This window comes from Salvelinus alpinus, chromosome 1 (genome assembly GCF_045679555.1).
Source record: "Salvelinus alpinus chromosome 1, SLU_Salpinus.1, whole genome shotgun sequence".
Taxonomy (NCBI): domain Eukaryota; kingdom Metazoa; phylum Chordata; class Actinopteri; order Salmoniformes; family Salmonidae; genus Salvelinus; species Salvelinus alpinus.
Window position 1 is genome coordinate 64,712,203 of NC_092086.1, and position 12,077 is coordinate 64,724,279.

The 12,077-nt window shown below is 42.0% G+C and overlaps 1 protein-coding gene across 1 annotated transcript; it reads right to left on the minus strand.

The window, feature by feature from the left end:
* Window positions 1-2,718: 2,718 nt before the first annotated feature.
* LOC139583298 (grpE protein homolog 2, mitochondrial-like) lies at window positions 2,719-11,993 on the minus strand. The gene is made up of 4 exons (XM_071414211.1): window positions 11,737-11,993; window positions 5,713-5,872; window positions 5,482-5,563; window positions 2,719-5,123 (listed from the first exon to the last, which is right to left on the minus strand). The coding sequence occupies exons 1-4, from the start codon at window positions 11,817-11,819 to the stop codon at window positions 4,798-4,800; spliced, it is 651 nt and encodes a 216-aa protein (XP_071270312.1). The 5' UTR covers window positions 11,820-11,993; the 3' UTR covers window positions 2,719-4,797.
* Between the last annotated feature and the right edge of the window lie 84 nt (window positions 11,994-12,077).

Genomic DNA, 12,077 nt, shown 5'->3' on the forward strand with positions numbered 1-12,077 from the left:
AGACACGCTTCTTGATTCATACTTGACATCCACTTCGTCATGATTCTCCGTCAAGCAAGTGTGGCTTCTTCGTGTGGCTTTCCGGCAGACTAGATGCTATGTTGCGTATTGCTGCCTTTCACAGTTTGGAAAGTGCATAGCAGCCACCTGGTTCACAAGAAAATGGGGAAAAAAGGAAATTGCACCCCCATGTAAAGTGTTGGTCCCATGTTTCATGAGCTGAAATAAAATATCCAAGCAATTTTCCATACGCACAAGGCTTATTTCTCTCAAATGTTGTGACCAAATTTGTATACATCCCTGTTAGAGAGCATTTCTCCTTTGCCAAGATAATCCATCTACCTGACAGGTGCACCTTGTACTGGGGACAATAGCAGTTTTGTCACACAATACAATAACACAGATGTCTCAAGTTTTGAGGGAGCGTGCAATTGGCATGCTGACTGCAGGAAAGTCAACCATAAGCTGCCTCCGTAGTTTTAGAGAATTTGGCAGTACGTCCTACCGGCCTTACAACCGCAGAGCACGTGTAACCACACCAGCCCAGGACCTCCACATCCTGCTTCTTCACCTGCGGGATATTCTGAGACCAGCCACCTGGACAGCTGATGAAACTGTGGGTTTGCACAACTGAAGAATTTCTGCACAAACTGTCAGAAACTGTCTCAGGGAAGCTCATCTGCATGCTTGTCGTCCTCACAGGGGTCTTGACCTGACTACAGTCCGGTGTAAATGCTCACCTTTGATGGCCACTGGCACACTGGAGAAGAGTGCTCCTCACAGATGAATCCCGGTTTCAACAGTACAGGGCAGATAGGGAAGATGTTAGACAACGTGTATGGAGTTGTGTGGGCGAGCGCTTTGTTGATCAACTTTGTGAACAGAGTGCCCCATGAAGGCGGTGGGCAGGCATAAGCTACGGACAATGAACACAATTGCATTTTATTCATGGCAATTTGAATGCACAGATACCGTGATCAGATCCTGAGGCCCATTGTCACGCCAATCATCCACCGCCATCACCTCATGTTTCAGCATAATGTCACAAGGATCGGTACACAATGCCTGGAAGCTGAAAATGTCCCAGTTCTTCCATAGCCTGCATACTCACCAGACATGTCACCCATTAAACATGTTTGGGATGCTCTGGATCGAAATGTACGACAGTGTGTTCCAGCTCCCCACAATATCCAGCATCTTCACATATCCATTGAAGAGGAGTGGGACAACATTTCACAGGCCACAATCAACAGCCTGATCAACTGTATGCGAAGATGTGTCATGCTGCATGAGGCAAATGGTGGTCACGCCAGACACTGACTGGTTTTCTGATCTACGCGCCTACCTTTTTCTAAGGTATCTGTGACCAACAGATGCATATATGTATTCCCAGTCATGTGAAATCCATAGATTAGGGCCTAATGAATATATTTCAATTGACTGATTTCCTTTTATGAACTGTAACTCAGTCAAATCTTTGAAATTGTTGCATGTTGTGTTTATATTTTTTTGTTCAGTGTATATACCAGTATCACCAACACACCTCACCACCCCTTCCCACTACCTTGGTCCCAACAGAACTTACTCCAGCCCATCGGCCTGGGAGGCTGGTACCCCTTCTCTCAAAACCCCTGTAGTTCTCATGCACTAAAATCTCTGATATACAAAAATGTCTCTGCTGCTGCTACCATCAATTCAGTCTTCTGGGATTTCCTTTCCATCTGTGTGGTACAATTAATAACCATACCAATATCGCCAAGAAGCCACCTTTACTAAAGCACAAACTGTTCGGGTCACTCTGTACTGGCCTAATACTCACAGGGATCATCTCCCTCACCCTTTGCCCACCATCGTCTACTTTCCTCACTGCCTCAGCATGACACTTTCTGAACTGCTCTCACCCTGGAAATGTCAATCCGTCTCACTCGCACAGGACATTTCTGATCCCCAGATGTCTCCCAATTCCGTGGTATCCAATTGGTAATTACAGTTGAAACACTCCACCTTTTCCACCGAAACTACACTCGTTCGTCCCATGCCCTCCTGCACACAGCGAAATAATTTATATTTGTCAAATGGCAGTCAAGCATTGATTATCATGTCACCAGAATAAGACCCTCAATATTTATTGGAAAGGTACATTAAACTCATCACTGTGCACTTTAGCTACCCTGTGAAGTTCATCATAACTTATGTAAACATCAGCCTAATAGTACCACATACCATATTATCATGTCACTTCAAGTTTACTTCGATATGATGGTTATTATATAAATATTTGCACACAAAGGTGTTTCCACCGACATTTCTCACATAATTAGACAGACAAAAAGATCCCACCATGTCAAACAAACACCATCTGTCGGCCTTTATAAAATTGTACCATAACTTTGTTTCCATCACAGCTGTCATTTAAAAAAAATATATACGGTATGACTTTACTTGCATAAAAACTGTGGATGGTTAATGACAAAGTCCACTTCACAAATAATGTTAGATACTCAGGCTGCGGAGTAGGACTACCGATCTTCACTACCACCGGCCCTTCAGAAAAACTCAATCTTTCTACCCTTTTCGACGAGCAAGTAACTTCCTGTTCCTGGTGTTCTATTCTTCCAACTTTAGGACTAGCTTCAAACTTTCTTTTTCCAAATCTAAAAACTGATCACCTTGCAGAACCCACCTCCACATTTCAAATTATTAAACTGAAGTGACAAACAATTTTCCGATACATTTATTAAGGCAATAATGTGGTAATAATAATAATACTGTGGTAGTCTGAAAGCAAAATAGTTTGTTAGAGAACACCATAACTTCTCAACCACACGTGTGGTGCTTCATTTATAGGCAAAATGACTTGATAGAAAATGTTATCCATACAATCTATATGTTTTAAAAGGCTCTAAGATCCTTCTTAAAAGTGCCTTTAACTGAACCCATTTCCTAGCTGCATCACACACCATACTTTTTGGGTAATGCTAAACAAACATTTGTCTATATAAATACATAAATCCCAACATTTTCAATGTAAAAGGTGCCACCTTCATCATAAGGGACAATTACAGGTAACAGCACATTCTACGTAACCATCCCATCCTGTAATATCACAGATTCTCTCAAACGTCAAGAACTTAATTCTTACTTCTTTTTTTTAACGAAATGCAGTGTGAATAATGCGACCTCCAGAAATGTACACAGTCCACATAATAATGTGGGAGAAATGTGGACCTGAAACCAGAGACGTTCACAGTAACACAAAGGGTCCTTAAAAGAAACCTATCTTCCATTCACATTAGTAAACAAAAGGTTTTCATCAACCAGGTCTTATGCAAATATGCAGTATAACAATATCCTCAAGTACCTTTACATATCTTTAAATGTTAGTAAAAGAGCTAACGCCAGTGTTTTCCGTAAGTACGTGGAGTAGCCAGCCAAATAGAAAAAACAGCCAGATCCGGGCTGGAGGGGTCAAGGTGGGCATGCCCCCTGAGATTATTATTTTTGATTTTTAACAAGCTCTATTTTGGTGGCCTCTGGTACATTCTAATGCCCTGATTCAATCCGAAATACACAGCTAAATGATTGAATACTTTGACTTTACCTCCCAGGGCCCGGTTTCCCAATGGAACTTAGGCTTACGTGTGTTTTAACTATGCATCTTTCCTACAACAACCAAAGATGTAACGTTTCCCAAAACACCACGCAGAAAGAACATTCGCCAAGTGCATCGTTCGAGCATGTGTCAATACTGATAGGCTCAAAAGAAAGGCAGCGATTTGTTTCCGTTCACCAAACAGATCCGTTCAAAAAAGAGCCATTCGTACGCGAACAACCCATCACTAGGCTACACTGGCAAGTCTTGACATGGGCTACGAATCCTAGGAAAATAGAAAACAAGATATTTTGTTTCCTTGTCCCGATGCGAAACAATGGACATATAACTACGTTGTATTATTTATGAATAGCAACGGGATATAGGAGATTGACTATATTCAGTCAGTTCGACACCTTTTATAAACTAGTAAACACTTGCAGTTCGGTCGTCAATCAAAGCATAGTAAATAGCCTATTCGCCTGTATTGGCCTATGAAACACGCACAAGAAAAATTAATGTGCCATAAAACAATAAGTGGATTTCAACTCATTGTTACCACTTTATATGGGACGTGTTAATTCACTCACAGGAGACGAAAAATAAGCATCATGCTCTCCCTCATCCGCGAAAAGAAATTAGACTGCAGCCAACCAATGTACAAAAATAATAGGTACTGAGAGCTAGGAAAGACAGCAGACTGACAAACCATCAGTTTCCCTGTCATTGCTCACTTTTTGACTGACCGGTACCTGTCCTATCAATAAGTCACTAGAAGATGCATGTTGTTCATTCAAGTGGGAGAAGGCTATACAGACTTTCTGACTAGCGAATTGAAACTTTTAAATGAAAAGCCTAGTTAGTTTATGAAGTAGCTGGCTTACATTGAATCTTATCGGCTATTTAGACGACGACCGGCACTTATGGAAAACACCAACACATTCACATGATTAGGCACAATCTAAAAATTATTATATTCTAGAAGAATGTGAACAAGCCCATTATTTTCAGATTGTAAAATACAGAAAAAGGGTCAAATAAATTGTTATATATACACATGACTGTACATAATGAGAAAGTAACCAAATGGGAACAACCCACTAAAACATTAAAATCATTCAAAAACTGAAAGTATTGCTGCAAAACTAGAACTGTAAGGTGCAGATAGTAAAGTACTACAGCGAGGGCAGAGACTAGCACAAGCCCTAGTCCTGCTCCTGCTTCATCACAGCGATGCCCACTTGGGCATGACGAATGGTGCGTCCGTGGAGCTTGTACCCATCCTGTTTCACTACAGTAACGGTGCTGGGCTCCCCTCCCTCAGCAGGAGTGTGGCACACTATCTCATGCTGGTAAGGGTCGTATTTATCCCCAACAGGGCTCATCTTATTCAGGCCGTGCTTTGTGAAGATCCCCTGCAGCCTGTCCTGGACCTGAGCCAGCCTCTGGCCCTCCTCTTCCTGCAGGTTGTCTGTAGTCTTCTCTAGCAGGTCAGCCACCTCAACCAGTTCACGGCAGAAACTCTGGATCCCTGTTTGAGTGGTGGTGAGGGAGAGGAATTAGAACTTCACAAAGTAGAGCAGTGGGGTAGTTTTGGGGGGGAACAATATACAAGTTGAAAACGATCATTGGAAAAATAAAATTTTATTGAGTAAATGTATTTTGTAGTAAATGTAGTTTATTTTCATTTTATGAATTGAAGGATATTTATTGATGTACAAATAGGATTTTACAGACTTTAAGGTTGTGTCATTAGATTTGGGGAGGAATCGCCAGAAATTCTGGTGGGAAAAAATTGGGGTCCCCAGAAATTCAAGCGAAAATGAATACCACTGAAGTAGAGGGACCATACTAGGTATGATGTCAGGGTAGGAGAAAAAACAACTCACCAAAAAGCTTGGCGTCTTGGACAAACTTCTGAGTTCTTTTTCGAACGTTGTCAGAGTCAGCCATGGCCCTTTTGTATCTTTCCTGAAATACAATACAGTATAGTACATCATACGTGATTTAATTATTTGTATTTCCAGGGAAAAATCAAAACAAATCTATGCCGGCTGTAGGTAGCACCAGTCAAGACAAAGAATCTTCCTCCTTACTCTCACCGCCATCGAGGCTCTTACCGTGAGCTCCCTGACCTGCTCCTCCAGCTTGCTGGCCCTCATCTCCAGCAGTCTCACATTGGTCATCGCATGGCTGGAGTCATCTGTGGTGTCATCACCATTGCAATTATCACCTGTTCCCCAATGCTTTGCCGCTGTGCTGTACAGGCCAATCAAAGCCCTGGAAAGCAAAACACTATTCAATTGTGCACCTAGCAAGAGACCATTTGGCTAGCGGTGTTTCTGTAGTGTAGGCTACAATGTAGGCCTACATGTAATGGCAGAGTTTGGAAAATAAATGCCCTCCTGATTAATACAAATCATCATGAAATCCTTCTGCCAGGAAGGCCTACTTTGCAGTCAACATTTAGTTGAAGGTTTTTTGGGAAAGGCTTTAGAAATTAATTCAAACAGCACATGACTGAATTGCGCGTCTCGAAGATTTAACCAATACTTCGGACCAATTTTTTTGTAATATTTTTAGTATTTTATCCCCCTTTTATCCTAATTCCAATTACAATCTTGTCTCATCGTTGCAACTCCCCAACGGGCTCGGGAGGCGAAGGTCGAGTCATGCGTCCTCCGAAACATGAACCGCCAAACTGCGCTTCTTAACACCAACCCGCTTAACCCGGAAGCCAGCCTCAATGTGTTGGAAGAAACACCGTTCAATCGACGACCGAGGTCAGCCTGCAGCCGCCCGGCCCGCCACAAGGAGTCTCTAGAGCGCGATGAACCAAGTAAAGCCCCTCTGGTCAAACCCTCCCCTAACCCGGACGACGCTGGGCCAATTGTGTGCTGCCCTATGGGACTCCCAGTCACGGCCGGTTGTCGTTCAATTCTGTGAGCTGCTCTATGCAACAACCAGTTGAAAGCTGTGCGCTCTTGCTGCCAATGCAGCCTGATATTCCGCTGAAACTAGCTATGTGTGTGGCACGCATGTTAATATATTTCACGTGCTTTGCGATTGTGTAGGCTACTTTGTGCACAATTTCTCTATTGCACTACATAATTGATACGGCATACACCTGCACTACACTGCTTTGATACACATGAGTGGGGATTAAGAAGTGAGTATATGCAAAAATGTGGGTATACGGCAACATATACCCTCCACTACACCACTGGAGCGAGGGATAAATACCCAAGACGTGGAGATGATGGGGAACAGTGTGTATATCACTGTCTTTGCCAAAACTTTGCAATATTTAGATACATTTTTAGATGAACTTCTCGGAGTATTGTTCCGTTACCTTTTTTCAGTATGTTGTCAAAAACGCTTTTTGAACTATTGGGATTTTCGTAGATGATATGTAGCAAAGCCTGGAGTAGATCCACAGATGATGCAATCTCTATTGTACTCAACACTGCCCTTTCCCACCTGGACAAAAGGAACACCTACGTGAGAATGCTGTTCATTGACTACAGCTCAGCGTTAAACACCCTAGCGCATCACTAAGCTAAGGACCTTGGGACTAAATGCCTCCCTCTGCAACTGGATCCTGGACTTCCTGACGGCCCCCCCCCCAGGTGATAAGGGTAGGCAACAACATCTGCCATGCTGATCCTCAACACGGAGGCCCCTCAGGGGTGTGTGCTCAGTCCCCTCCTGTTCTCCCGGTTCACCCATGACTGCGTGGCCAAGCACGCCTCCAACACCATAATAAAGTTTTTTGCTGATGACACAACGGTGGTAGGCCTGATTACCGACAACGATGAGACAGCCTATAGGGATGTGGTGCCAGGACAACAACCTCTCCCTCAACGTGATCAAGACAAAGGAGATGATCGTGGACTACGGGAAAAGGACGCCCCCATTTTAAATCCACAGGGCTGTAGTGTAGCAGGTTGAGAGCTTCAAGATCCTTGGTGTCCACATCACCAACAAACTATCATGGTCCAAACACACCAAGACAGTCGTGAAGAGGGCACAACAACACCTATTTCCCCCCAAGAGACTAAAAAGATTTGGCATGGGTACTCAGATCCTCAAAAACTCCTACAGCTGCACCATCGAGAGCAGCCTGACTGGTTGCATCCCCACCTGGCATAGCAACTGCTCGGCCTCCGACCGAGCAGCTCAGCCTCCGGCGCTACAGAGGGTAGTGCGTACAGCCCAGTACATCATTGGGGCCAAGCTTCCTGCCATCCAGAACCTCTATACCAGGCGGTGTCAGAGGAAGGCCCTAAAAATGGCCAAAGACTCTAGCCACCTTTGTAATAGACTGTTCTTTCTGCTACCACACGGCAAGCGGTACCAGAGCGCCATGTCTAGGTCCAAAAGGCTTCTTAACAGCTTCTACCCCTAATCAAATGGCTACCCGGACTATTTGTTGTGTTTTTTTTTTACACTGCTGCTACTCACTGTTTATTATCTATGCAGTCACTTTACCCCTACCTACATATTACCTTAATTGCCTCGACTAACCTGTACCCCCCACACATTGAATCAGTATCAGCCTCGTTATTGTTACTCTTTAATTTTTTACTTTTGTTAATTTAGTAAATATTTTTCTTAAAAATGGCATTGTTTGTTACGGGCTTATAAGAAAGCATTTCACGGTACAGTCTACACCTGTCGTATTTGACGCATGTGACAAATACAATTTGATTTGAAGAGGGGGATCCCAGCTTTCTATCCCTACTTTTTTTCTGAAATTCTAAATATGCGCTTACTGCACCATTTCAAACAAATACTTTTTAGCAGCATGGTTAAGCACATTACCCCTTGGCAATTCACAGTGAGTGTATAGAGGAGTCGGGAAAAATGTAACACTGGTCAATTGGAGAGTAACTTGGGATAAGACGCAACCCTACCTCAACATTTTTTGGGGGCGTGACTTAAACTGTGATGAGACAGATTACATATTTAGAGTGCAAGAGTAGTGGCAACCAGGGAAAGTGTTGGGTGAAAAGATTGTGACATGAAGTGATATCTATGTGAAGTACAGGCAGGGGGCTTGTTATCCCGTGTGGCGGTTTACCCCAGGTTACCCTAACAGGTAGGCCTACATTATATTCACTGTGTTTATGCAAGTTTTGGGGAAATCTTTGCCTGTGTGTGTGTAGGTTTCCCGCCCCTCTGAAGCATGATTCCGGAATTAGGGAGATTTTTAATTAGAGAAGATATAACTAGCATTGTAAAAATTAATTGAGTATACTAAAGTTATCACGTTTCACATTGCATTTATTAACTTTAAAAAAGGTAAGAAGTGTTTTTAATTATAGTGCTGCTCTGCACCCAGAAGCTCGTTAGCTAGCTAGCTAACATTAGATCTGGTCACACGTTAAGCCAACTTAGTTCAAAGCATACACATTAAAACCAGTAGATAGTGCTGACGTCATCCACTTATTCCCATGGAAAACTCTCAATGGCACATGAAGCCGGAAGTATGAATTTGAAGCGTGCCATTTTGCTGAATGGCACAAAAAAAGTTGCCATAACTAGCAAAGGATCATGGTCGATGTAGTCGTTTTCATCCTGCCTGAGAGAGTCAACCCAAAGCTGCTAGACGTCAGCATCAATACGGGTAACATTTGTCTCAGAAAACGTACCTCAATCCAGGGATGAGAAATGCATTGACCTCCAAATTGTTCCACTATCCCAACTGTTACACAGAAGATTGAAGGACTGCTAACTTAAAAACTAGCAGTCGTTTAAATCTTCTCTGTGTAACAGTTGGGATAAAGGGCAATTCGGAGTACAACGCATTTCTCATCCCTGGATTGAGGTATGTTCTCCAAGCCATATCTCGCACCGGCTCCACAATGTCTTAATATAGATAGAAATGCTGTCCGACCCTAGTGCAGGCTGTAAGCAAGCTGGTCAGATCGGCTGGCTAGACCTGCCATAGGATATCAACAGTGAGCACAGTTACATGCATACAATAATGCGTTATTGTGAATAGTCAGATTAATATAACAATTTGTTTAAAACGTTTACATCCTTTGCAAGAATAACGATTTCCCTAATAATCCTGTTTACATGGACACCTCTGAAATCAGTCTAGCTGATGGGACTTTGATAAATGCAGAAAACCGCCAATCAAAACAAACTTTCTACCACATTGACCATGTTATTTTTGTGAATAATCTTTTATTTGTATGTGAAAACTATTTCTAAGATGCATACTTTCAGTTTTTCCAAACACACTTCACTCACACATAAGAGGGAGACTTGTGCTACCGGTGCTGCACATGTGCAGATCAAATTTGCCACTGCAACGCCCAATTACATGTTCTAATAGTTTGAAAGATTGCTCAGAAAACCAGGTGTTTTAATTGGTGTATGCTTACTTCGGTTTTGACCTTAGGCCAAACAAGATAAGCAGAGTATGGTGTTTACAAGACTACTTCCATAACTGCCATAATCAGTTTAATATTGAATTATTAGTGTGTATGTAAACATAATCTGTGACAACTGTTGGCTGCTATTTAACTGAGAGTTTGTCTGTCAAATCTGTGTATTGGCCGGCAACTTTCATAGAGAAACACCCCTGAATTATTTGTGCCATTTGACAAAGAAAATGACAGCTGCGTTGTAAGTCCTGCGACCCCCAGCACATATGACAAAATCAACAGTACAAAACAAAAGATATTGATCTGTTTTAAACAAATGATCTTGTTGAACAAAAACCTTTATACTAACATCCCCCATTTTTGGTCAAAAGGGATGTGTAATTCCCACTGAGGTATATAGAAAGGTAATTCCCCCCAATTTGATGTGGTCAAAACGTCTGTTTATGTAATGTAATAACATACTGCCCACATCATGGAAAAGAGCGTAAATATAAATGAATTACATATTCAATTATTTTGCTATATCTTAATTTAAGATGATAGTAAATGAAGCAAACTGAAGATTTTTCTTCTATAATCACATTTCTCACTAGTTTAACCATTTAGCTAATGATTTTAAAAATGCACAATTTAACTGGGCGCTCTAGTCTAGAAATAGCTCCCATATTGAATGTGCAGCAGCTCCTGGTTCTAATGTCAGTAACCAGGTTTCCATACAACCTTTTTAAAGTAAAGTACATGTAGGATAAACAATGTAATCACAGACTTGGTGGAACTACAGATGTCGTAAACTTTCCAAATGTCAACAAAACAAAATTTGCTAGACAATGTGGGATCTTTATGTGTCGGTAAAATTAATTATGTGAGAAATGGCGGTGGAAACGCTTTTATGCGCACATATTGATATAATAACCATCATATCGAAGTAAATTTAGAGTCACGTGATGACATGTGTGGTCCTCCCACTACGACTCGGTAAAGTATGCAGTTTATTATACTACAGATCAAATAAGTTATTAACTTCACAGGGTGGTGAACGTGCAAGGTGATGGGCGTGATGCCCCTTTTCCTAAACATCGAGGGGCTTTATTCAGACGATCGATGCTTGGCTGCTGTTTGACAAATAAAAATAATTTCGCTCTTTTGTCCATACTAATCTCATCATATAGGCTATACCCTACACCCGCAGTGCATTTGCCAACATCAGTGAGCACATTCGCTATATAACGCACATTTTCTTTGTGACAAAATCGCCAGTAGAGTTAAATGCGATAGAAACCCATTTAACTTGTATTTGTTATTCGGTACATAGTAATTTAACTCCATGTTAAATTACTATGTTTATGTTTAAATCATCACGCAAAGACGAGTCAATTTGATGGAAACATTTATGGTGGGAAAATGCACATTATTTTTATGCGGATTTTAGAATATTCGCATGAAAATCTGTCGCCAATTGGGATGGAACGCTATTTTATGGCAGCAGCCCATTCCTTCGACTTCCCTACAAATAGCTAGTTAACTCGTTATGAAGCATAAATTAGCTAGCTAGCGACCACTGACTTAATCTAAAACTGTCAAAAGTGAGCTAACCGTTAACGCTATTAAACGAACTAATTTAGCTAAAAGCAACGTTAGCTAGCTAGCTTTTGCACAGCAAGCTTGTTCCCGCAGCGTTGAAAGTTGTGTCTTTACTTTACACTGCATTTTTTTGAATAGCTAGAGGGATATGTTGACAAACCTCACCTGTGATCATTCGACAAAAATAGTTGTAATCTGCCGACGCAGTTGAGACATTTCCCAGCCAAGAAAAGACCGTGCATGGCCATATTATTCAGACTGTTTGCTAGTTACATTAAATTACAGCAGAACAAAGCCAGACCTGCGGAGAGAAAACCCTTGCGGGGGCACACGGAACGGGTCGGCTGTGGGCGGGTTCGTTCCCCACCACCACAAGTTTTCATTTGCGGAGGCTTTCCAGACAGACAAGCGATGGGCAAAGCTGGGTTCGTTCGCTCAGTGGGTTCTTATTCGATGAGGTTTAACGGTGGTTGGCATCCAATAAATGTTGCATTACCGCTACCTAC